Source organism: Myxocyprinus asiaticus, chromosome 12, assembly GCF_019703515.2.
Source record: "Myxocyprinus asiaticus isolate MX2 ecotype Aquarium Trade chromosome 12, UBuf_Myxa_2, whole genome shotgun sequence".
Taxonomy (NCBI): domain Eukaryota; kingdom Metazoa; phylum Chordata; class Actinopteri; order Cypriniformes; family Catostomidae; genus Myxocyprinus; species Myxocyprinus asiaticus.
The window spans coordinates 2,656,671-2,683,412 of NC_059355.1; the positions used below are offsets into that span (position 1 = coordinate 2,656,671).

At 40.1% G+C, this 26,742-nt stretch overlaps 1 protein-coding gene across 4 annotated transcripts; it reads right to left on the reverse strand.

Annotated features, from left to right (window-relative positions):
• Positions 1 to 946: 946 nt before the first annotated feature.
• Positions 947 to 26,644, reverse strand: LOC127449180 (receptor-type tyrosine-protein phosphatase-like N). 4 transcript variants are annotated; one of them, XM_051712425.1, is made up of 23 exons: positions 26,407 to 26,644; positions 24,085 to 24,135; positions 22,302 to 22,412; positions 22,048 to 22,153; positions 21,801 to 21,927; positions 20,776 to 21,124; positions 20,522 to 20,659; positions 20,267 to 20,301; positions 19,309 to 19,598; positions 19,006 to 19,092; positions 16,737 to 16,816; positions 15,134 to 15,198; positions 12,851 to 13,060; positions 12,293 to 12,580; positions 11,836 to 11,983; positions 10,013 to 10,086; positions 9,483 to 9,560; positions 9,137 to 9,256; positions 7,031 to 7,197; positions 6,299 to 6,352; positions 2,453 to 2,517; positions 2,292 to 2,365; positions 947 to 2,059 (listed from the first exon to the last, which is right to left on the reverse strand). In XM_051712425.1, the coding sequence occupies exons 1-23, from the start codon at positions 26,480 to 26,482 to the stop codon at positions 1,988 to 1,990; spliced, it is 2,865 nt and encodes a 954-aa protein (XP_051568385.1). In that variant the 5' UTR covers positions 26,483 to 26,644; the 3' UTR covers positions 947 to 1,987. The 4 variants fall into 4 exon arrangements, with proteins under 4 accessions (XP_051568385.1, XP_051568386.1, XP_051568389.1 ...); XM_051712426.1 differs by having other exon boundaries at positions 12,332 to 12,580; positions 26,407 to 26,643; XM_051712429.1 differs by lacking the exon at positions 19,006 to 19,092 and having other exon boundaries at positions 12,332 to 12,580; positions 26,407 to 26,643.
• Between the last annotated feature and the right edge of the window lie 98 nt (positions 26,645 to 26,742).

Below are 26,742 nucleotides of genomic sequence, written 5' to 3' on the forward strand. Positions count from 1 at the left end.
TTTATTTGGAATTTGGGAGAAATGTTGTCAGTACTTTATAGAATAAAACAAAAATGTTCATTTTACTCAAACACATACCTATAAATAGTAAATCCAGATAAACTGATCATTTTGCAGTGACCTCTTAATTTTTTTCCAGAGCTAATATATAAGGGAAAATGGGCATTTCAAATCCAATTGCTAATGCATATTATTTGCCTGCAAGATGTGTAATATGTTAACATAGGAGCAAACTATATATTGCAAAAAATAGATAATGACATTTGTGCCAAAGCATGGTTGTTTTTTAATTCTTTTTCATATGCATTGTGTAACATTTTAACTAAATATAACCACACTCCACATATATTTTGCCAATAAATGTATCTTGGAAAAAGTTGTTGTATTTTGGCTTTATTTTGAGGTAAGGATTTTTGCTTCCCTGGTTCACATATTGTAGGTAGGCATGATTTGACTCATCAAAGAAAGTTGCAATATTCATCGATCAATATTAGTGTGATTTTAGCGTTTATCATGGCATCTACAGGGATGTAAGTATTAGAGCAATAAATGAGGAGAGGCTGTGCTTTAAAGATTTTACCTGATGTGGTCTAAAGGACACTCATTTACAAAAAAGGGTCCTTGTAACAGGATTTGTACAGACTTACCAGTTCAAGAGAATCGCCTTTTTGAAAGTTTTGGGTTGTCCAGTTTTTCAGTTGTGACATTGTACTGTATATTGTACTACATTTAATTGCATGTGTTTATTCTTGTTACAAATTATACAAACAATTTTTTCCAATTTTTCAATATTGTATTTCTTACTAAAGCCACAAGAAATAAAATGTAATTTTTTTCTTTCTTTAAAATTTTGCATGGACCACCTAGCACCCCTTGGCGAGCCCCTAGGGGTGCCTGGTTCCAGTTTGTATGAATATTCTTGTGAATAAAGAAAAAAAGACACATATACACAGTGATGCTGCTGCATCACTTCACAAACAAGTTTTATTAGTCATCACAAGATACAAAATAAATATATTTTTTAGATTTCAATAACATGTTTTTAATTTTTTTTACTTTTTTTATTTGATTTGCTAGAGGAATAGAATAATTAAGTTGACCACAATAATCATAAAGTAGAGAAAGAGCGATTTTGACCAAGGAGAAAAGGAAGAGGAAGAGAGGGAATTCAAGCTCATCGTCTGTCTTCCCAATATTCTCCATGAAACACATCAACATGCGAAATTTTGTATGTTTAAGGGGTTTAAACATTATGAAATGTTTTAAAGAGAGCTGGCAGAACTGCACTCTTATTGGTAGCCAAAAGCATTTTTGAATTAGTCCAAATATTTCATAAATCTTCATGCAAGTTGCACAGGATGTGTAGAACTTTCTGAACGGTGGCCATCATAATTCAGTGGAAATCTGTGAAGGTTCACATTCCATTCAGGCCAACACATGTTGAACCTGAGATCTAACTGCATCAAAGCTCATCTTTATGACCATGTTTTCCCTCTCTTCCACCACCACCACCACCACCACAGTAGACAAGCGTGTTTTGAAGAAATCACACATTACACTGGCACACGTGCATAACAGGACTCAGAAATCATCACCATGGTGATATGAGGGAAACTGAGGGCAGTGCCGAGAGAGCAAACACAGAGAAACACTTTCCTTCTGCTAATTTAATGTTTTTGTCACCAAGGAAGAATCATATCCTGAAGAATCTCATCACAGGTTCAAGTGGTACATGTGTGTTGTAATTTAAAGGAGATTCAATGTTAAGAGTGTCAAATACTGTAGGGAGGCATGGTTAGGCAGCACTGGTTGGGATATGTGGTTTTGAGGGCTTATGTTCTAGACAAGTGCAGGAAGGAAACAATACTAACCTCAGTGGCCACACAATGCATGTACCTGTATGCACACATGCATGTTGATGCTAACTAATCTGTGAGTGTGTACGGATGCATGTTTCTGATCAGTTAGGCAGTCATGGGCATTCGTCTCACTGGGGCAGAGCTTTGAGAATGGCATTAACCTCTTCAGCCACAGCAGTCAGTGCAAATTCAAACTGATCCTGATGAGGGAGACAAGCATCGGTCAGCATTTCTATTTAACAATCCACCATTTCATCCATCCAACTCTTCTTTAATAACACCATCAGCACCAATGAAAATCATATAGAGCAGTTACTGCAACTGAGAGGAATATGAGATTGTGGTGTTTCATGAGTACAATCATACTTTCATCTCTAAAATGGGGCTCTGTGGTATTACGAAGCACAACTCTTCTGTTCGGTCTTTCGTTACCTTGGTGCGCACCATTCCAGGCCTCTGGTCTCGGACATGTTCCAGGGTTGCAGCGATATCAATCTCCTTAACTCCTGCGATGAAAACAAAAACTTTGTTATACATTTTTAATATGCTGTACTTCCTAAAATATGTGATTTCTGCATTATACAAGTGCCGACCTTTGGCCATGCGGTTCAGAACCATGTCAATCAGGATATATGTGCCAGTGCGTCCTGTACCATCACTGCACAAACAGAAAGGTGACATAGTAAGCGATGCTCTCTTAACTTAAAATCAATACAGCACTTCATATCCAAATAGAACGCATCATATTTCGAGTAAAACACACCTTCTGAAACATCTGGCAAGGTTGAAGTGTGTAATTTTTCAGTGTTAAAATACGCCCACTGGCGCGCACATAATTTTGTTATAAAAATACAGATTTTCTAACCATACGAGCAGTTCAAGCTTGAAGTACATCGGTTTTTATGAGCAGCGCAGCCACTGAATGAGAACCACTCAGGAGGAAGCACAACAGAAAACAGGAATCTTGAGACGCAATTTTTAAAGTTATCATCACTTGACACAGCGTTCAAAAAATGCGGCATTTATGATGCTGAATTCCAGTGAGACGTTCCGAATGCATCTGTCTGATGCACTATGATGCACTATGAATGTACATAGAGCGACAAAAATGTTAAAAATAGCACAACTGGAACGCAAGAACACGTCCTGTGAGAACTGGACACATTGACGAACTCAATGCAAAACAGATTGCTGTAGGCTTATTTAATGGTATGAGAATCAAACAAACAGTATATTGAGTTCTGAAGCCACTATTTGTATGGTCTAATCAATGATTTATTCATCTGCCTCAATAATGCAATTTATTTCAAACTGAATTTCAATCCGTATTACATGTTTTTTATAGGCCCTACTCATTATATTTATAAATATTTAAATTATTATGCATTATTTAAATGAATGATCTTTATTCAGCACATAATGATGTATGCAATTAATTGTGATTAATTCGATTAATTACTCGGCATGTCATTTAATTAATTTGGTTAAAAATTTTAATCGATTGACAGCCCTAGTTAAAATATTTCTCTTATCCCAGCTAATATACAGAGAGGGTCTACCTTGCTTTTCTGCATGCCGTTTAGTCTTACGCACGGTCATGCGGTCTAGCCTTTCAAGTATACACTTTTGGCCGCGGGCCGGTATGGATTAGTGCGATGCAAGCGCTAGTGCTTTGCGATTCTTCTTAGTATGGTCAACGCCTTGCGCATGCGCAGATGATGCACGGAGATGTGGACTGTTTGCATCTAGAAACACTAAGTGCTAATGACGAAATTACATGTCGTGTTATATAAATATATTTTACCATTATTGTGAGGTGAAAATGAGGATCCACTCGGCCAGTGCCGCTCGGGCGTGTTTAGAAATTTCCAACGTAAAAAAAATCTGGTTTGGATTATTTATGAAATCTGGGGCAAATAATGGACAAAGTTGTGTTGTCACCACAAAATGTATTTATTTATTTTATTAATTTTCTATATTTAGCCTATGTTCTACATCTAGACGATCAGGTGTGTGTCGCTAAAAACGCAAGCAGTTTGGCAAAGTTATACACACAACTATCTAATTGCAGTCAGGTAGGATGTATTAGCTGGCTAGCTGCTCTGTAGCCCTGCTGTCATGTAAACCAATAATGAGGCTAGGTAGCTGCTAGCTATCGAGCTAACATGACATTGTTGTGTACCGAATAAGACAGCACTGACAATGCAATACAGCTATCAGTTGAACACAACAGCAGCTTTTACATCAACATCATTGCTGTTTATTTATGTATTATTTAGTTGCTTTTTAACGCTGTTACATCTTCAAATTTCTTGGCACAGGCAAGGAAGTCTTTCAGTGGATGTAATGACTTTTAGGCTACAGCAATTACGTAATGTACGGGTTATGTAGGTCACACGCGTTGGGCTAAAACCAGGAAGAAGAACATTGTCGGAAACTTAAAAGTGAATGACCATGAGGAGAGTCAAACGTCCGCTGAACACGATGAAATTGTGGCGAGAAGAGGTCACACACCTTATGTAGGATTAAATCAGAAACTGATTATACTTCTTGAACTTCAAATTAAAAGGTAGCTTACCCTGTGGAGTTTACTTGTTAACTGACAAGTTACAGGTGCATCTCAATAAATTAGAATGTCGTGGAAAAGTTCATTTATTTCAGTAATTCAACTCAAATTGTGAAACTCGTGTATTAAATAAATTCAATGCATACAGACTGAAGTAGTTTAAGTCTTTGGTTCTTTTAATTGTGATGATTTTGTCTCACATTTAACAAAAACCCACCAATTCACTATCTTAAAAAATTAGAATATGGTGACATGCCAATCAGCTAATCAACTCAAAACACCTGCAAAGGTTTCCTGATCCTTCAAAATGGTCTCTCAGTTTGGTTCACTAGGCTACACAATCATGGGGAAGACTGCTGATCTGACAGTTGTCCAGAAGACAATCATTGACACCCTTCACAAGGAGGGTAAGCCACAAACATTCATTGCCAAAGAGGCTGGCTGTTCACAGAGTGCTGTATCCAAGCATGTTAACAGAAAGTTGAGTGGAAGGAAAAAGTGTGGAAGAAAAAGATGCACAACCAACCGAGAGAACCGCAGCCTTATGAGAATTGTCAAGCAAAATCGATTCAAGAATTTGGGTGAACTTCACAAGGAATGGACTGAGGCTGGGGTCAAGGCATCAAGAGCCACCACACACAGACGTGTCAAGGAATTTGGCTACAGTTGTCGTATTCCTCTTGTTAAGCCACTCCTGAACCACAGACAACGTCAGAGGCGTCTTACCTGGGCTAAGGAGAAGAAGAACTGGACTGTTGCCCAGTGGTCCAAAGTCCTCTTTTCAGATGAGAGCAAGTTTTGTATTTCATTTGGAAACCAAGGTCCTAGAGTCTGGAAGAAGGGTGGAGAAGCTCATAGCCCAAGTTGCTTGAAGTCCAGTGTTAAGTTTCCACAGTCTGTGATGATTTGGGGTGCAATGCCATCTGCTGGTGTTGGTCCATTGTGTTTTTTGAAAACCAAAGTCACTGCACCCGTTTACCAAGAAATTTTGGAGCACTTCATGCTTCCTTCTGCTGACCAGCTTTTTAAAGATGCTGATTTCATTTTCCAGCAGGATTTGGCACCTGCCCACACTGCCAAAAGCACCAAAAGTTGGTTAAATGACCATGGTGTTGGTGTGCTTGACTGGCCAGCAAACTCGCCAGACCTGAACCCCATAGAGAATCTATGGGGTATTGTCAAGAGGAAAATGAGAAACAAGAGACCAAAAAATGCAGATGAGCTGAAGGCCACTGTCAAAGAAACCTGGGCTTCCATACCACCTCAGCAGTGCCACAAACTGATCACCTCCATGCCACGCCGAATTGAGGCAGTAATTAAAGCAAAAGGAGCCCCTACCAAGTATTGAGTACATATACAGTAAATGAACATACTTTCCAGAAGGCCAACAATTCACTAAAAATGTTTTTTTATTGGTCTTATGATGTATTCTAATTTTTTGAGATAGTGAATTGGTGGGTTTTTGTTAAATGTGAGCCAAAATCATCACAATTAAAAGAACCAAAGACTTAAACTACTTCAGTCTGTGTGCACTGAATTTATTTAATACACGAGTTTCACAATTTGAGTTGAATTACTGAAATAAATGAACTTTTCCACGACATTCTAATTTATTGAGATGCACCTATATGTTTATATTAATTCTTGAGGTCTAACAAGGAAATGCAAACATGTGGAATGCATTTCCTTCCCCGTTATTGGTATGAAATATATCGTGATAAATATCAATATCGAACAATATAAAAAATATATTGTGATAATATTTTTGGCCATATCGCCCAGCCCTTTTACAAACTCCACATCTACCTTTCAGGAAAATAATTTTCATTCACCCTAAATGTAACGATGAGTTGTAAAGTGTATTTTTATATACCTGCAGTGCACAATGATGGGGCAGGAGCGTCCACGGTAGCACTTGTTGACTTTCCTAAGGAGCAGAGAAAGAGATCAGAAAGAAATTTCGTGGCTAATGCAGAATAGAAACCCAGAGAGATGAGAGGAAAACATCAGGACGACTTCATAGTAGAGACTCAGAAAGATCAAACAGAGGAGAGTTATACCAAAGACACCTCTCACAGTCAACAGAGAAACAAGCAACATCAACACACTAACCAAAAGGTGTTTCATCATATCTCTGGGAAGAAACTGAGCTGTGATATAAGTGAAATGAGTGTAGAAGGCAAAAAGACATAGAAACATTAGAGATGAAAAGAAATATAGAATCAGACAGAGAGAATGGGGGAGAGCGTTAGGCGATGGAGCGTTTCATCAGCGTTGCTGCAGCCACACCTGTCTGTGCTCATTTTTGTGACTATGCAACTGGAACCAGACTACTAGCTGCAAACCACAAAAATGACACAGACAGCTGTGCAATACCTCGCTACCGCGCTCCATCGCTCATAAAGAGAAAAACATAGAGTGGTTGAGAGGTTAGGAGACAGAAAATAACTTGAGAGGCAAAGAGTCAGATCAAATGAAGAGAGAGTAAGAATGAATCCATATCACGTAATGGAAGACAGGTGAAAGAATGGAGAAAGTGACATGAAACTGATGTAAACTCACATACAGATGTGTGTAAATGTATGTGTGTGACCATGTGCAGTACCTGCGGAAGTCCAGCAGAGGGCGTGTGGAGGTGGGTATTCCCTGTGCAGGCCAGCTCAGGAAGTGGAACTGAGTGAGGGTTCGAGTTTCCTGAGTTTGGACGTTCTTTAGATAGAAACTACGCACCAGGAAGTCATTACACCAGATATGCTCAGACACCAGGTTCACCTGAGAGTGATAACTTACAGTTAACATTACTGTTAACATCACATTTATGCTCCATAGGCCCTACTACAGCAGACAATGCATCAAAGTAGAAAGACCATACACTGATGAGCCAAAACATTAGCAACAGCAACTCAGAGGTGAAGTGAATAACGTTGATCATCTCCTAACAAGGGCAGGACGGCCAGGAGTAAAGACCTGAGCGACTGGATCAGAGCATCTCTGAAACAGCAAGGCTTGTGGGGTACTTCTGGTCAGCAGTGGTGAGTACCTCCCGACAGTGGTCTGAGGAGGAACAAACCACAACCCAGCGACAGGGTGTTGGGTGCTCAAGGCTCATCGATTTATGAGGGCAACGAAGGCCATCCCGTCTGGTCCGAATTGACAGAAGGTCAACTTTGGCACAAGTCACAGAAAATGTTAATGATGGTTACGGGAGGAATGTGTTTCAAAACACAGTGCATCGCACCCTGCTGCGTATGGGGCTGCATAGCCGCAGACCGGTCAGAGTACCCATGATGACCCTTCAACCGCCGAAAGCGCCTACTATGAGCACGTGAGTGTCGGAACTGGACCTTGGAGCAGTGCAAGAATGTCGCATAGTCCAATGAGTCCTGTTTTCTTTTACATCACATAGATGGCAATGTACATGTGCGCCGTTTACCTGGGGAAATGATGGCCCCAGGATGCACTCTGGGAAGACGTCAACCCGGTGGAGGGAGTGTGATTCTCTGGGCAATGTTCTGCTGGGAAACCCTGGGTCCGGCCATTCATGTGGACGTCAATTTGACATGTGTCACCTACCTTAACATCATTGCAGACCAGGTACACCCCTTCATGGCAATGGTATTCCCTGATGGCAGTGTTCTCTTTCAGCAGGATAATGCCCCTGCCACATTGTACACATTGTTCAGGAATGGTTTGAGGAACATGATGAAGAGTTCAAGGTGTTGCCCTGGCCTCAAAAATTCCCCAGATCTCACACCGATTGAGCATCTGTAGGATGTGCTGGACCAACAAGTCAGATCCATGGTGGCCTCACCTCACAACTTACAGGACTTGAAGGATCTGCTGCTAATGTCTTGGTGCCAGATCCCACAGGACACATTCAGGGGTCTTGTAGAGTCCATGTCTCAGCGGGTCAGTGCTGTTTTGGCAGCACGCGGAGGACCAACAGCATATTAGGCCGGAGGTCATAATGTTTTGGCTCATCAGTGTAAATGGGGACATCTCTTAAGCCCCATTCACACCACTGGCAGCATCGTGTGACAAAGCAACATGATCCCATTCATTTTCAATGAGAGCAGAGCGATTTCCAGCTACACGAGCTGTAGTGACTGTTGATGACAGAGTTGAGAAAATTTGAACTTTATGCAAATTACAAGCGACATAGGCGAGCGACTACCAATGAGAGTGAAGACAGTGGAGCTCACGTCACCTGTATAGATGCAGTGGTTGTGAAATACTGGAGTCGAGTGCAGGCAAGATGGAGAAGTTAGAAGTGTCTGTGAGTGATTTCACTGTTTTATATTATTTGTCTGTAACCACATACACATACATTTTATATACAGCCTAATAAAAATTATGCATGGAAAACAGTGTCGGCATTCCGAGTGAGTTTGATTCATACATTGATAAATCGTTCATCTTGTTCATTATATAAAACACTCTCTTGTGCAAAATGTTCATTTTTAGAAGCAACAGAACTGATTCCTTGTCAAATTAGAATGACATCTTATTTTTACCGGTAGTATAATCTGTAATCAGAATATCCAAAGCTACTATGGCCAGACGTGCAGTCCACCAGTAACATTAAAAGACAGCAGTAGGAAGGCCCACCAGCGACACAGAACGCAGAGTCTAGCTACACCAAGCTACAATGTCGTTTGCGGTGTGAATGGAGCTTTAAGGTTCACATTTCACACAACATTTTCACACAAACCTCATAGATGTGGTAGAGAGAAGAGCCCTCATCGGGCCAGTAGCGATCACACTGCTTTTCTCCATCCTCAACCAGAGCCGTCATCATCACTATGACCGTACAGCCACTCTCCCAAACCATCTGCACAACAAACACAGGTTACGAAACATGCCATTTGTGCAGTAGTACTTACGCATATACAAATTTGTAAGAGACTTGACAAATTTCTACCATACCAGCACTACTCCATATGTGAATCATATAAAATGCACTGACTGTTTGCTAAATTCACAGCACAAATGGCAAGTGACTTATTTCTTTATAGTGAATGAGCTCAGCACTCTCATTAACACACATAGAGACTGACCTGCCAGAAATCAGAGATGGTGTGCGAAAGAGGTCCTTGGGTGGCGATATACACTGGCATCCGAGGGTCATGCTCGATCTAAAGGGTTAATAGGAGACAAAAGGTCAGGGGTCAGCCCTGCTTTAGCCCTTATTAACCCTGGATCTGCCCAGCACCACAACAAAAGTCCATTAATGCGATCCGAGTTCATGAAGACTTAATTGATGATCCCCCGCTCTCGACTACAACAGAGTAGCGGGGGATTCCAGATCCACACATCCTGAATGAGATCAATACAATGTAACCATGGCAATGCTGAGGTGGGGATTCCGGAACCAGTGGCAGCCTTGCACATCTAGGAATAAATGGATTATCACCTTGGTAACTGAGAGGGATGCAAGCAGAGGAGGTATTTCTTGCTTTAGAGGGAGGGAAAGGTGCAATAATGTAAGCATTTCAAACTGTCATGTTTCATATTCTAAAAAAGTTATTCACATGTCTAGGACAGGCATGCTGACCATCTTCAGGTGCAGATAGTGTTTCAGACTTACGATGGTACTGGCATTGATGTAGTCTGTCCTGGAGGGGTTAATCTCAGCCTTCAGCTTCACTCGGGAATGATCGTCTGCATAAAACAACGAACGAGTTACTCATCTAATCCTTAAAAAAAGTGGATAGATCGATCAGCTTGAGTGACAAAGAGGCTAACACATAGTATGGGTGTTAAGAAAAAGATCAGAAAGAAAAACATAGCTACAGTGCTTTGAAAAAGTATTTGCACCCTTCCTGATTTCTTCTATTTTTGTGTATTTTTTATACTAAATTGTTTTAGATCTTCAAACGAGATATATCATAAAACAAAGGCAACCCGAGTAAACATGAAATACAGTTTTCAAATACATATTTATTTTATTGAAGCAAAAAATGTATCCAACACCTATATCACCTATGTGAAAAACTAACTGCCCCTTAAACCTAATATATGTTTGTATATACACTGCTTTAGTTCAGCCACACTGGAGGGTTTTCGAGCATGAACTACCCGTTTAAGGTCCTGCCACAGCATCTCAATCGGGTTTAAGTCAGGACTTTGACTAGGCCACTCCAAAACTTTAATTTAGCTTCTTTTGAGCCATTCAGAGGTGGACTTACTCCTATGCTTTGGATCATTGTCTTGCTGCATAATCCAGTTGCACTTGAGCTTCAACTCACGGACTGACGACCGGACGTTCTCCTTTAGGATTTTCTGGTAGAGAGCAGAATTCATGTTTCCCTCAATTATTGCAAGTCACCCTGGCCCTGAAGCAGTAAAGCATCCCCACACCATCACACTACCACCATCATGCTTGACCGTAGGTATGATGTTCTTTTTGTGGAATTCTGTGTTTGATTTACACCAGATGTAACGGGACCCCTCTCTTCCAATGCAATTCCACTTTCGACTCATCAGTCCACAGAACATTCTCCCGAAAGCTTTGAGGATCATCAAGGTGTGTTTTGGCAAAATTCAGATGATCATTAATGTTCTTCTGGGTTAGCAGTGGGTTTCGCCTCACCACTCTTCCATGGATGGCATTTTTTCTCAGTGTCTTTCTGATAGTGGAGTCATGAACAGTGACCTTTATTGATGAGAGAGAGGCCTGCAGTTCCTTGGATGTTGTCCTTGGCTTTTTTATGACTTCCTGGATGAGTCGTCGCTGTGCTCTTGGAAAAATTTTGGAAGGTCGGCCACTTCTGGGAAGGTTCACTACTGTGCCAAGTTTCCTCCATTTGGAGATAACGGCTCTCACTGTGGTTCTTTGGAATCCCAGAGCTTTTGAAATAGCTTTGTAACCCTTCCCAGACTGATGTATTTCAAACACCTTTTTCCTAATCATTTCTGGAATTTCTTTCGACCTTGGCATAGTGTGCTACAGGGTGAGATCTTTTAGCCAACTTCATGCTGCTGAAAAAGTTCTATTTAGGTGTTGATGTTATTGAACAGGGCTGGCAGTAATCAGGTCTGTGTGTGTCTAGTCCAGCTGAACCCCATTATGAATGCAGTTTCATAGATTTGGGGATTTAGTAACTAAGGGGGCAAATACTTTTCACACATGCCAAGTTGGTACTGAATAACGTTTTTGCTTCAATAAATAACATTATTTAAAAACTGTATTTTGAGTTTACTCAGATTGTCTTTGTTTTATGTTAGATTTTGTTTTAATTTTTGAAACAATTTTGTATGAGATATACACAAAAACAGAAGAAATCAGGTACTTTTTCACAGCACTGTAGTTGAGGAAAGTAATTTCTTAAGACACACTTTCAGAGAAAATAAAGGAGTTTCAAGACAGCCAGGGGGATGGGGGTTGGGGAGCAATGGGGAATTACTCACAGGGCACGGCATCAGGGCAGCGGTTCTTCTTGACATTACTTTCACTTTGGGCTACCGAGATGGTGCTGGGTTCTGCCTGGTAGGAACACAGAGCCTCCCACTCTTTCAGCAAACGGTCTTTATTCTTCAGATGATCCTCCATATATGCCTAAGAAGTGAGAGAGAGAGAGAGAGAGAGAGAGAGAGAGAGAGAGAGAGAGAGAGAGAGAGAGAGAGAGAGAGAGACTGGTCACCCGTATAGAGACTACTGTTGTGTTTCTCAGAAACGCTGCTTTTTCATGTGATACGACATGGTATATTTAGAGAATGCTAAAAACTGTTACAATCAAAGAAAAAGGAAACAAAACATTCTTTGTATTATCATGGGATACATGTTAGGGAAAATGGTTGGAAAATTATTTTTCACAGCATAAACCAAAGGGAAGTTAGTTACTGGTATTAATGGCAAATTAATTACATTTATTGTGTGTAAATAGTGGTGGGAGTGTGTGTCAACCAGTATCATGTGTCCCGTAGAGATATCCATGTTAGACTGCGCTGGCTCCTCACACCAGGATGGGGTGCTGCTGTGCGAACTAGGGCTTGGCTGAGGAGCGTCACTGAATTGAGACGACACACTGCTGACTCGTGATGTATCCGTTTCTCCACCACCTCCTCCTCCAGGACCGGCACCACCTGCAGCTCCAACCCCACTGTCCTGCCTGCCCATAGAGGACTTAGCAGCCATGTGCTGCCGACAAAGATCCTGAAGAAATTGACACTCAAAATAAGACTAAATGTATTGTTCTGGTTGACAAGTTGCTGTCTTTACCAGTCTGATAAGTAAAACCTGTTATACATGTTGCAGTGGATATGCTGAAGAATGCCTAGGGATGCCCATACTAGCAGTAGATAATAACATCACGCCCAAAGTCACCAAAATCAGTAGGAAGAAAAAATAGCTCAAAGTCTTTACTGTTTAATGTTTGTGTTGCAGAGATATGATGCAGCGCACATTCCGATCACTTCCTCCTACCTGGTACTCATAATGTGTGACATTTCCAGCTTCAGGTCCCAGCCCCAGTTTCTTTGAGGCCAACTGACGGGCATGGGTGCGCAGACAGGCGATGGTCAATGCTCCCACCAAGAGTCCACCCACACAAGCCACACCCACGAATGTGAGGACCACCCATTGGCTGCTGTCATGTACACGTGTTGCCACTGGCAATGCTTGGCCGTCGTTCTTCTGCAATGACGGAGGGTAGAAAGAAAGAGATAAATGAAACAAACAAAAATCATTGTAAGGTCACAAGGGCTTTTAAATACCTCCCATATATCACGTGTTTAAAGGAACCTCAGTTTTTTCTGTAAGAATCAGACTGCCAAGAGGAACCCTTCCCCCTCTTTACTCTCCTACAGACGCAAAGCTTTTTTTATTCCCGAGAGGAGCCACGCACTGTGCATTGCTCTTTAATGTTTTGAAATTGAAGTCAAAGAGAGGAGAGAGTGAGGTAAAGGCTTGCACATACACACTCAAACAGGACAGAATAATGAGTGTTTAAAGGTGGACTGGACGTCCCACCCTGCTGTCTGGGACTGTGATCTCAGTGGGGGTCACTGGTTGCCATGGCAACATCCAACGCTTGATGTAAGCACCATGATTACAGAAAATGTAATGATCTAATCAGTGAGAGAGAAAGAAAAATAGAGCAGCTATCTATTCTGTTCTATATTCTATAAAACACCTCAGTTTGACCTACTGAGAATAGAACCCACTATATTCCCCACTGACAGTCCTGTTTCTCTGCTGGAATGATGCAGACCACACAGGAGCCAGGGCATTACATCATCACTCCTGTGCACACCGAACTGACCTTGTCGCCACAGCAACCATCTTTACCTGACATCACTGTCTGTGCGGAGATTCTGAGTGCAAATCATTCCGATTGGTTCTTTTTCAATACGTGTTTTTTATTTCAACAAATCACAGAGCAGTTCAAACAAAGGGCGTAGCCAGGAAATTACTTTTGGGTGGGCCTCAACAAAAATGGATCACCCAAATTTTTTTTTTTAACCAAATGATCCTTAACAACAGAGAAGTGGCTCATTCTAACAGTTCTTTCACACTTTCAGAAATCAGAATTTATGCATTTTTTAAACTATTTTATAAATATATATTTGAAGTCAAAGAATAATCTCTAATATTCTGGTTGGGCCTGGGTCTAATTTGGGTGGCCCAAGCCTGCCCCGGCCCACCCTTGGCTACACCACTGCTTCAAACACAACAGCAGGTTCTTAGATTTAAATACAAGCAGTCTGGCACGCCTCTAATGTGGCCAAATCCAATCATCTCATTCATTACAATTCTGATCATGAGCCTGAAGTCACTGACTTCAAAGAGTGAGTAAAATGAATGTTAAATGCTATAAAACAAAAAAGTTAGTATCAGTGTAATAATAAAAAAAAAAATAAAGCACACACACATTTGATAATTAACGTCTTTCCAAGCTAAGTTTCTTTTTCCCATCAGCGATGGTCTGTATGATATTTCTATAAACAAAAACATTACCAGAAGAGGCAACCCAATTATCTGAAATGGCACTGTAAGGTGTGGATCATTCAGTTCATAAAGAGCATTTTTTTTATTTTTGCAGATTAACTGCCCTAAAAGGCTACATTAAAATATAAATATAGGCTATTACCTGAATAGGTAGTAGATATTATATTAAAAACAGAATAATTTAATTTATAGGTTTAAATATAATGTTAGTTTTTGTTTTAGTTAGTTAAGTTTATGAATTATGAGCAGAAATCTACACGAGCAATAACCGTACCGCTTTCCCAAGTTCTGTTAAACAACTGTTACGAACTATGGTTGGAACAGTTGTTAACTTGAGGCTCGTGGGAAACGCAGTTAGGTGGGAACTCAGCGACAAAACGTGCACCCTGATCTTTTGCGGGAATGTCATGTTCTGAGTGGAAAAGCGTTTGGGATGCCAATCAGTTTGACACATATGATGTTTTGTCATAGCAACAAAGCAAATGAGATGGGGGGGTGTCAGGGGTCTTGTGAGATATTCCTTCAAGCATAGATCAAGGGCGTAGATTTGGCTTGAACATTGGGGGGGTTACAGTGTGAAGAATTTACATGTTTCCATTGGTTGTACTTGCTTGTTTTGAGTATTGGGGGGTTACCTCCCCACCATCCCCCCTGGAATCTACACCCCTGGCATAGATAGAGACATAAATGAATGGGAAAGGACTAAACAATGGACACAATAGTTAAGACGTAATGGTAATGTTAACTGCACATCCTTACCTCCCCAACACCTGCCTGTAGCACCTTCAGACCAGTCTCTGACTCTAGAAAGTTCTTTTGAGCCACTGCATGTAAAAGTTAAATAAAATAAAAAACAGACAGCCATTCTGATATTTTCTAGTATAAGTTTTTAGAATGTGTAAGATTAGACATGCAAGACATGTGGCAGTATAGGTTCTAGACCATAATAAAGCAATAAGCCTCGTGAGATGATTCGTTACAGTCAGTAGCGTAGCCAAGGTTGGGCCGGGGTGTGCCTGTGCCCCACCCAAATTAGACCCTGGCCAACCTAGAATATTAGAGATTATTCTTTGACTTCAAATGAGGCTGTGAGGGATAGATGCACAGTCTCTTCAATGGGTTGTCCAGTTGTTTAAAGTGTTCTTGGATCGTTCTGTTGCTGAAACACTGAAAAAATATCTTTCCAAGAAATTTCAGTAGACAAAAACTCGTTGTGGAAAATTAGATGTGATCTAGGAACTTTTTGAAAGCTTTATACAGTGCATGCCATTGAAGAGAATACGTCTATCCCTCACAGCCTCATTTTCATTCCCATCAAATATCAGAGATGACGCTGCTGTGAATAAGGTCTATAAGACAGTTTAAAAACTGCATAAATTCTGATTTCTGAAAGTGTGAAAGAACTGTTTGAATGTGCCTTCTCTGTTGTAAAGGACAATTTGGAAAATTTGTGTGAAACTTGGCCCATCCATTCTTATTTTGGCCCACCCAAAGGTAATTTCCTGGCTACGCCCACAGTTACAGTGATTTCATTTTACCATGGTTATGGGGAATAGGCTTGACGGAAAGCCTAAAACGTGGTAAAATCACTGCGACACAAATACCTCAGTTAGCTATTGCTTTATAAAATGGCGACAACAGCAAAATGGTAAAAGACACAGATGTTCAATAAATGATTGCAGTCATTACATCAACAATAGCCTATACAGATTTGGTGCATTAATATAGAATTCAACTTCTGTATGGTCAAAGAGTGTGGCTTTGAACGTGATTCATCCAATCACAAGTCAAAACTAAAACTCAAAACTCTCCATTTTATAAATTAATAAATATGCATTTATATATAAATAAATAAAAATGTTAAGTCAAGAAAATATCCCAGTCCTAATTTACTGTAAAACCAAAAGAAACAAATAAGAAATTATATTAAGCTTATAGAAAATAAGGCCTATTTTTCGGGCCATCAAGATTTTTTGCATTGTAACATTATTTTCATTATTATTATTTTTTTAATTCTAGAGTATTACTTCCATGGTACAGCCTTTAATTTCATCATTGAAAACAATGGGAACAGTAAAAGTAAAACGTCTGGAAGTGTCACGGTAATGAGTATTATGGGGCTAAATGTGCTTAAGTGTCTTGAAAATAATGACACAATAATGGCCCTTAAAAATCTGAATGTCCCTAAATACAGGCTTCATTTTCTTTGTGCAAATATAATTTCATTTACATTTGTTTTTTTGTTTTGGACATTTTCTTGACAGGTTTCATGAAAATCATCCTTTTATATTATGTTGCATGGCTTTTTGGCCATCCTTGTGTGTCCCAGAAACACTCTTATTAACAAAGAAATATTCTTTACCGGTCTTTTCGGACACCTCATTCGCTGTTAAATTCTGGCTGTTCGGGAGGACAAGGAAAGTGACTGCAGGACCAACCACACTGTAAAGTAGAGATCTGAATTACACGAAAGCATCCCACACACAGATGTGTGTTAGATATAGGGATCTGAGAGATGAGGCTAGGCGTTAGTGGACAAGTAGTGGGGTAGCTTCACTTCTGAGTTAAATTAATTCCATTCACTTCTCCTTTTATTCTTTCCCTCTTAGCCATGCTCCTCTGTCCTCTAGGGACAATGGATCAAGGTTCCAGCTCACCACAGTTTAATTTAGTCAATGGGTTAGTGGGATTACCATTTGCTTGCAAACCAAAGCAACAAACAGAAATCAAGTCTGCTTACATTGATAACATGATTATCTTTAATGTATAAAGCTCTGTTTAACTGAAGTTAAACAGCTTGACTTTGCATTTCCATAATCTTCTAATCCCATGTTAGCAAATGCTATTGCAAGCTTTGCAAATTAAATAAAGCTTAGGGTTAGTGTACTTCCAATTTCTAATCAAGGCCCACCACCTAAAGCCGGTGCCACACTAGCTGATTTTTTTCCAGTGATTTTCAGGTGTGAGCTTCATTTACATAAGGAGGGAGACGATGCGGACAGTAGCGTCTTGTCATCGGTAGGTCGTTAATCACTTGACCGTCGGGACTCTCTGCTAAGGTAATGGCTTCAAAAACGGAAAAAAAACACATCCGGCTTGCTTGAAAAAAAATTCTATCACCGGGCGGGTCTTGTTCTCATCAAGTGACCAATGAACTTCTTTTACTGAAGAACTTACACGGCGTCAAGCTGATCTGAATGTTTTCATCGCACTCAGATGCAAACATCACAAATGCAATAGTAATTCATAGTGATTCTGTCGCCAAGCGTTTTTCCTGCCTTTGTTCCTACACTAAAATGACATCAGAAAGTAAGGCCACAAAAGTCAATTGTCAGTTTTTATTGAATGTAATTTCTTTACTCACTGAAAGCTGTATATGGACATACGAGTACTACAACAAGCCTCAAGGGGATAAAAACACAATTACACACTTTCACAAGGCATGTTTCACTCCATGAATCACACACCTGGCTCATTTGGAGCATTTGTTTCGGAACCTGGTGCATTTTCTCCCTTGTTTCAGTTCTTAAAAGCATATATGAACAGCAAACGTACTAACAATCCAAAATACCAAAACAATCAGTCCAGACCGATTGCAAACGATCTCTACAGCAGTTTGCTTGTGGTGAGCATGCAATCCCACCCAATGGACCAATGAACCAAACAATATCCCTATAAAAACCATGAACACACCTGATGGATCTTTGGAGAACAAATCTGTATGTCAACTCGTCACTGTAATTCATCATCAAAACGCGGATATAGCCTTTTGGTGACTGTATTAGATATAGTTGCATGTTTAAAATAAGAGTTATTTAATAATTCCTGAGATAATTTTAGCACGATTGCTTCTCTCTTGTGGATAGCAGCAGAATAGACACAGGTAGGATGGTGTCAGCAACTTTATGAAAGAAATAAACGTGGCTTCACGCTTTCAGTGTGTATGAATTTGTGCGCATGTGCGAGAGTGAGAGAGCTCTGTGACAGAGAGAACAGGTGCTTTTCAATGCATAAATAATAATGCAAAAGCAACTAATGATGGATAAAAATTTCACAACTCATGCCCATACGTGTATTGGATAATGTTTATTTGCAGTACAACCTCTGACTGAAATGCGCATTCTGTTCCATGATGTTTTTGCATAACAGTGACATAAACAATGCTCAAATATTTGTATCCATTGACAAATTTTTGCAGGTAAATAATTTTAACCGGTATATCGATGTATGTGCTAAATCTTCTAAATGAAGAAAATGCAACATTGTAACTATTTTAGCCCCGTTTCGTAACAAATAAAGCAAGCTACAGGTCTGAAAACGCCCTAAATCACTCTATTGCAGTTGTTTATGCTCACGCGGTACTCCTGTTGTTATTTCGGCAAGCTCCATGTGACAGGGAATCAAAGAGAGAGAGAGAGTTGCGGTGAGTCTGTTTGTCTGTCACCCCTCCACCCTTTTGTGTCATACCTCTGACCGAAGAGATCGAGATCTCATCAAAACAGTCTGCATGTGTGACACCCTTGACCAAAATAGAGTCGTTTGGAGTCTGCTAGTGTGACGCCGGCTTAAGGAAATTCTGGGACTCTCCTCTGACATTTTTCGGGGCCTCCCTGCACTGAACCTGGGCCTACCTGACATTAATGAAAGAGCCTGTGGTGAGATGGATCCTCTCTGCAAGGGTCTTCAGTAGATGAACCCCATCAGACAAACTAAGAGGACTGTAGAGAGACACACACATTCATACAGACACAGGCACACAATTTACAAGCACAAACTAACACAGCCAACACAGAACTCACAAACACGTACAGACTCTCCACTGAATAGCCAGTTTTACGAGTGATCCCAGGACCTTTGTTGACCACTATGACCATTATACTTTTGAATAAAAGGAGTATGCATATAGACAACACTCACTTATCTGTCAGTTGTACCTCTGATTGGTGACAATATATCCAAACTCCTCCTTTGACTTGGTTTCATTCTTCCCTGCTTGCATCCTCAGGGCTCCCTTTCCAAGCCCTCCCTCATCATGTTTGAGAGCCGCAAGCCCCAGTACACTGGCATCCACTTGGACAGAGTTCTCCTGCGAGGCTCCTGGTGAGCTAGGTCTCTTAGGGGAGGCTTTGGGCCCAGGGTTGAATGAAGAGGGGAAGGAGGAATTTTTGGCTGGGACAGAAGCCTTCTCACCCACACGGGTCATCTCCCCTTCTGTAATCTTCATCTAACATAGAGAAAGCACACAAGACCTATCATGTCAGACCTTTTCTGTCTGAATGTGCTGCACAGCTCCTGGTCCAAGCTCTGGTCATTTCAAGACTGGACTACTGTAATGCTCTGTTGGCCGGTTTGCCAGCTAACACAATTAAGCCACTGCAGATGGTCCAGAATGCAGCAGCACATTCTAGACCTTCACATGATCTGCTGATACCATCTCAACATGCAAGAACCAGCTGAAAACAAATCTGTTCCATGAGCACTTAACCAATCCACACTAATTTCACTTACTATTGAACTTAACTTACTGTACAAAAAAAAAAAAAAATGTCCTTCTCTGTGTCTATCTTCTGCGCTAGGGTCTGTACTACTCCAGACACCTTGAGAACTTGGCAGTACAACATTGTAGATATTGTTGAACTTTGTATGACAAATAGCTTGTAAAGTTCCTCTTTTGTAAGTCGCTTTGGATAAAAAAACATCATACATAATCATGGTGCGTGTTTCCCAAATGTTATCATCATAATGTTTTCTCTGTATTATGAGTTTGGACTGGAGAATAAAATCCTTAGCACATGCTGCCACCTGCAGGTAATATATAACATTACTATTGAGACCAAGCAACCCTGAAGCTTTACTAAAACACTTAGAAGCAGAAAAATTTTTGGAACTCACCACTTTTTGAGGCAAAGAGGAATCCAATGTTTCAGCTGAATGAAAGAAAAACAAGAAGTTGGGCATGAATATGGATTGGACACTCATTTGGAGCTTGATTTAATGAACTTTTTTGAGGTGAATGGCAGTAGTAGCAGTACCTAGCACTACTACTATCAACTCATATTTAGTCGATATGCCTATATGCAATATATTCCAGCTTATGTTCTCACTTGATATTCTATAAAAGTTCCAGTGAAATCTCTGGGTGCTCACGTTTTCTCTGAGTGTTTGAGGGTTCGTTTTGCAGGAGTTGAAGGATGGAGAAGAGATGCTCCATCTCCTCGGGGTTCAGATGGTTCAGATCCAGCCCATGCTGCAGAAGCAGCTCATTTATCCTCTGTTGTGTGGGCCCTAGGTTCAAAGTTCACAGGTCAAGGGTAGTTTCCAAAGTGTTTTTGAGGTTTGAAAGTGGTCTTATCTGTTCATGATTGAACTTTACAGAAACATACTGAAAAATACCAACTCACCACTGTGCCCAGCAAACACGCCGTATTTCTGGGACCCTTTCTTTTGCTCTTGCTGGCTGTTGAATTCTTCATCCTGGGATAAGAAGTCCTTGTTATGGTCTTTGAAGTCAAGTGGGAAGTCCAGATCCTGGAAAAAGGTTGAGGCGGAGTGAGGCGATGCAACCTGATGGTGTGAAGTGGGCTGTGCGGATGAGGAAAGGAGGAGAGTCATCAGATCTTGCAGAAGCTGATCGTCTTTATCCAGAGATGGAGGAAATGGTGAATTACCCCTAATGCGAGAGGAGGCCGGAGGGTACCTGCCCCCCTCCACCAGGTTCAGAGAACGCTCCTCTTCATCTTGGTAACCATACTGTGAGGCGGAAACACACAGAAAGCTCGAATTAATGTTAGTTGTAGCAGATGTATTAGTGAAGTACTTCACCAAGTAGCACATATTGCTGGATCGACATCCATGTTTGACCTGGAATATCAACCTATCAACATTTTAACCTATCAAATTTTAGGGTTAATTTTATGGGTTGACCAGCCTTAAAGGGCTAGTTCACCCAAAAAGGAAAATTCTCTCATCATTTACTCACCCTCATGCCATCCCAGATGTGTATGACATTTTTCTTTCTGCTGAATACAAATTCAGATTTTCTGAAGAATATCTCAGCTCTGTAGGTCCATACAATACAAGTGAATGGTGGCCAGGCCTTTGAAGCTCTAAAAAGCACATAAAAGCAGCGTAAACATAATCCATCAGACTCCAGTAGTTAAATCAATGTTTTCTGAAGCAATTCAGTCAGTTTTGGGGGAGAACAGACCACCATTCACTTGCATTGTGAGGACCTACAGAGCTGAGATATTCTTCGAAAAATCTTTTTTAATTAATTTGTGTTCTGCAGAAGAAAGAAATTCATACGCACCTGAGTTGGCATGAGGGTGAGTAAATGATGAGATGATTTTTATTTTTGGGTGAACTATCCCTTTAAGTGTCACTTAACACTGTTAAAGGCTGTTTGTGGTTTTGTGGATTCTCTCACTTGTTGGTAAGTATAAGGGTCCAGGCTTTGCATATGGAGGGATGACTGAGGGGGGTCAACAATCATGTAGTCCAGATAGGGCTGCATTAGTTTGGGGTTGAGCTTGCTTGTAGGGCCACTCTGAGAGCTTTTATAATGGAAAGATACAGACAGAAATCAATGCAGTGACAGTGTGTAAAAAATAATAAAAAAGGATAGAAAAAAGAGGGAGAGAGAGAGAACAGAATATGTGACAAAAATGTGTTACTCTGAGTAGGGGCCATTCTTTATCCCAAAAGACAGTGGGGTCTTTGGAACTTTGCCAAGTTCTTTCTTGATCACTGATTGGGTGACATCATCCTGCCAAGTTAATCCTGAAGAATAATTAGTGAAAAACTCACATTAGCTCAGAGCAAATAAACAAATAAATGGCAACCAATCACTTAAACAAGCTAGAATAGTACTAAGCAATTCTGAAAAAGACACAAAAGGACAATTTTAGAAGGTGCGAGTTAAACTCACCTTTCCTCATAAATAATTGCAATAATGACTGCAGTCTGTCCAGTAGAACTGCAGTCACCCTGTAGCGGAACCTTTCCTGCCTCTGTGTAAGACACTGACCAAACAGCTCATCTGGAATACACATATTGACACCTTATAGTATATCACTTGTAGAAATACAGACAGTGGACAAGGTTGGTCACATCAAACAGTCCATCTATAAATACAATTTAAGATGTTGTTCAACTTTCTATTTAAGGTAGGGTGTTTCTTCAACCTCAGGCACTTTTAGCCCTGTGAATTTCTAGAAAGTAAAATCCTGTTTGCTCTATATCTATCTTATTAAAGGAGATTTGTCATTTTTGTCATTTGCTTTTTCTGAAAGTCATTTAATTTACAATCAGTGTCATTCCCACCACATCTCAGATTCTGTATTGTGTTTTATAGAATTTTGAATGTTTTTTGGGGGAAAAGGCAGCCACCTTAAGTCTCGCTAAGGCTGATTTCATAGCTAACATTTTATATTTCCTACATACACATAATATATATATATATATATATATATATATATATATATATATATATATATATATATACATATACACACACATACATACACACACACACACACACACACACAATATTTGCATAATTTGCAAAAAATTACAGCTTGATTGGAAGTGACAGCCATTAAAATAAACAAGTACACTAACGTTTGAATAAAAATACAAATAAAAACTTTAGAGGCAAAACTGTTTGGTACTTCTTGTAAAACTGATAGAAATAATTGTTTAGATTATCATAGTTTTAAACATAGTAAACAACTATAAACATATACATACTAAACATAATAAATCAAAAGTTTTTTTAATTTAATATTGAAAGTCTGGGGGTGGGACAAGACTAAAACCGTAAAATCTGTACATAAAACACATTTGAAAAGCACCAAAAATGAATAATGAAGGCCTGATAAAAAGTTTCCGTCATTTGTTTTTTGTGACCTTCTTATATTAAAAAGGAACAAAGTTGCAGTCTGTTAGTTTTAATAAAAATCAACCCTTGGGTGATAAAACTGTCTGAAGTTGAAGGAACATCCTGTGATGTTTGACACACCATCATTTTATTAATGGCTCTCTCTCCCTTTCTAAGGATCTCTCTTCCTTGTTGTGTTTCCCTCTCCTGCTCTTTCTGCTTCTATTGCACATTAACAGACACTGCGGTGAGAGTGAAGTTGTATGAGGTCACAGTTGCCATGGAAATGGTTGAAGATCACCGACTGGGTAAGACCAGGTGATGGTGAAAGAGAGTGTTTACTGTGCAGTCAATGGTGAACACACACACACACACACAAAACTGAAAGATTTACTTTATATTTTTTAAAAGCCTACCGAAAACTCTACAAAAATGACAACACAATAGACAGTGATCAAACCTATACTATAGTTAAAATCTGTGTGTATACAGTAATTTTTATTTTTTTGTATATTTGCCTCTTGACAATGACAATGAAGCTAATACACAAACATGAAGGCAAGATTGGTTCATGGAACTAAATCCAAATTAAACATAAACATATGGACTGCTATGCATGAGAGAGGATAGTGCTGGTGCTGTGACTTAGTCCAATAATTACACAAATGTTCCAGGTATGGATACACTGGAAATAGGGCAGGTCTAAACATTATTGTGACTTTTTTTTTTTCATTCAGCTACACTGTTCAGTTACACTGTAAAAATGCATTGTCAAAAACTTGGAAAATATGTGTAGAATATAGTATATACTGTAAAATATAGTAGCACTTACCATCCCAGCAAATCTGGTCACTGAAGCATAGGCCTTCATCAAACAGACAGCCTTACCAGTGGGAGATGAAGAAAGAGAACAGAGAGTATGATCAGTGTCGTAGTGATGCAAGTTAGAGGTTTGGGGTAATTCTTTTCTATCATTTTGTGAAAATACACCCACATATTCTCCCATAAAAGTCTATATGTTCCAGATGTCTGTACCATTCTAGTGATACAGATATGGGTTTCTGAGGACCAGCAATCACACCTCCGACAACCGCAGCACCACAAAATGGTGCACTAAATCCAATTGCTTATTGCACACTGTCAATCAGTTACCACCATGGCAACAGATAAATAATGGTTAGGAATGACGGCCAGAGACCATTATCGGAATTAATTAACATTTGCCAAAATGCTGCGAGACAAAACAAGCAACAGTGCTTCCAACTACAATACATTCGGCATCTCATCCTATCCTTAAAAGGTGCACTCAATATTTTTTTCCTCATTAAAAAAAAACAATAAAAAAATAAAAATAATAATAATTTTGAAACATTTATATAAAATCATGAGCACTCACATGAGATGAGGACTCATATCAGTAACCTTATAAAAGCTGTTTTATTCTACTTGAAGAGGGTCCCCTCATGGGGGCAACCACATTAAGATTACATGTCCAGCCAAATATACTCCCTTAATCTCAGCTGCTACCGCCCTGTCATTGGACACTTTCACTCATGGATCAAATTAAGGGTGGCTTACTGTGAACAGAGGATTTCTACAATGGCATTGATAACTGAAAACTATTGTATTTGAATGATGCTGCATCCATGCCCCTCTGTGTTAGTGTACATCCAAGTCGACACACTTGAGAGAAGGGCAGACACACGTGTCATACATAATTGAATCGTGGGGTGAAAGTTGGTAACAGAAGTGTGGGAGCTCCTGCATTTGAGACGTAGAAGGGAAGAGATTGTGATAAGCCGGGTCAATTTGACCCGGTAGGTGCTGTAGTGGAACTTGTCAAGACCATGGACTCATTATGGCTCATGGTGACTTATTATTTCAGTTTTTTTCCAGTGCAAGAGGATGTTGGACAGGAGTTGTTTCGGGCCAGTACGACACTCTGAGATCACTCCAGAATTGTCTGCGGACACAAATACGTCACATATGTGCTAGATCAAACACTTTGCCCAAGATATAGCGAACACATCCCCCCTAGACTTATCTCTTAATCTCAAACTAATATTTACAAACATCCCAAAAATTAGATTCCTATCTCCCTTGCAACCTCAACAAGTGGATGCAGGATTTTCATACAGTTCCCTGACCCTCATGCAACACAAACACAAATGCTCTCAACTAGAAGAGCACACATTGCTATTCTCATAGAGCTCTGAATGCTTGAGTGACGTGTGCTCCCATAGTGGAGGCTGTTAGAAGAATGACGTGGGATGGATCGCCAGTGGTGAGTCAGCCTGCAGAAGAGCAGCGAATACAGATGCAGTACATACGCGAATGTGATCCGATACCACCCCATTCCTTTGTAATCTATCGGATTCTGCCCCCCTCCAACAAACACACGCACAAATCCACACCCCATCGATTTCAAATTAGTCTAACGTGATTATGCCAAAATCCTCACAATAATGTGCGCAATTAGCGCTTGACTATTGTCGCTGTCCATGGTGCTGAATTCACCTGCACTTGCTTTCAATGGGCTTCAACTCACTTTTTTAGTATTGAAATAACGGAAGTTAAATGTACCTCGTTATAACTAAAATAATAAACAAAACCATATACCTATACAGTATATATATATATAAATAAAATAAATAGTGTCAGCTCTTTCCAACACAACCATGCCAGCTTGAGTCGGAGGACTAGTAATATTCGGTATTCTCTTCTGTTACTGCGATGTTCCCAGAAGTCGGGACAAGCGTCATCTCATCAGTGTTAACATTTACATAAAAATTATAATAATACATTTATTATTATTATATCACTTAGAATAAAAATGCATTAAATAATTATCAAATACATTAGATTTTTGACAACATCAACAGTTCAGCATGGTTCATACTTTGTGTGTGTGTGTGTGTGTGAGGAAAACAAATGTAACCTGTTTTTAACCATTACTCGTTCAGCTTTCAGTGATGTCACATTGTAAGCACTGAAACACTAAAGGCTGCAGTTTACATGCATATAGACGAGGAGGGGGGAAAGCATATGCATTCATATTTCAAACGGAATACTGATATTCCTTTATCTACAGCAGAGTCGTGCATCATTCTGTAATCTGAAGTTAATCTATGAATCATTCTTGATCATGACGTACCGTATCTGTCAGCGGTGCCAAGTGGACAACACGCAGTCGCCAAACAGACAAGGATCCAGAGACGCGCAGATGTCATCTTCCCTTGGCTTCTCTCTCCTTTAGCCCGGCTTACATCGACATATTTAGATGACACAGCGATCAATGTGATGTTGTGCGTGTGCCAAACAGCATAAGCACGAGACTTGGGTAAGAGTGCGCAAAAAGATGCGCGTTTGAGAGGAGCACCAGCGCGCTCCTGGAGGGAGGGGGGTGAGAGGACCGGACAGACAGAAAACCCGGAACGTGGGCACGTCAATAATGCAGTTATTTTGAGGCATACACAAATTGCGTCATCAC

What these genes read in the sequence shown, in the direction of transcription:
- LOC127449180 (XM_051712425.1), bottom strand. Translation starts at nt 26,482, where the DNA reads ATGACATCTGCGCGTCTCTGGATCCTTGTCTGTTTGGCGACTGCGTGT. An exon ending in CTGCCCTGATGCCGTGCCCT is followed by an intron (nt 10,087 to 11,835) that starts GTGAGTAATTCC and finishes TGTTTTATGCAG; the next exon opens with ACGATCATTCCCGAGTGAAG. An exon ending in CTGGAATGGTGCGCACCAAG is followed by an intron (nt 2,060 to 2,291) that starts GTAACGAAAGAC and finishes CTCCCTCATCAG; the next exon opens with GATCAGTTTGAATTTGCACT.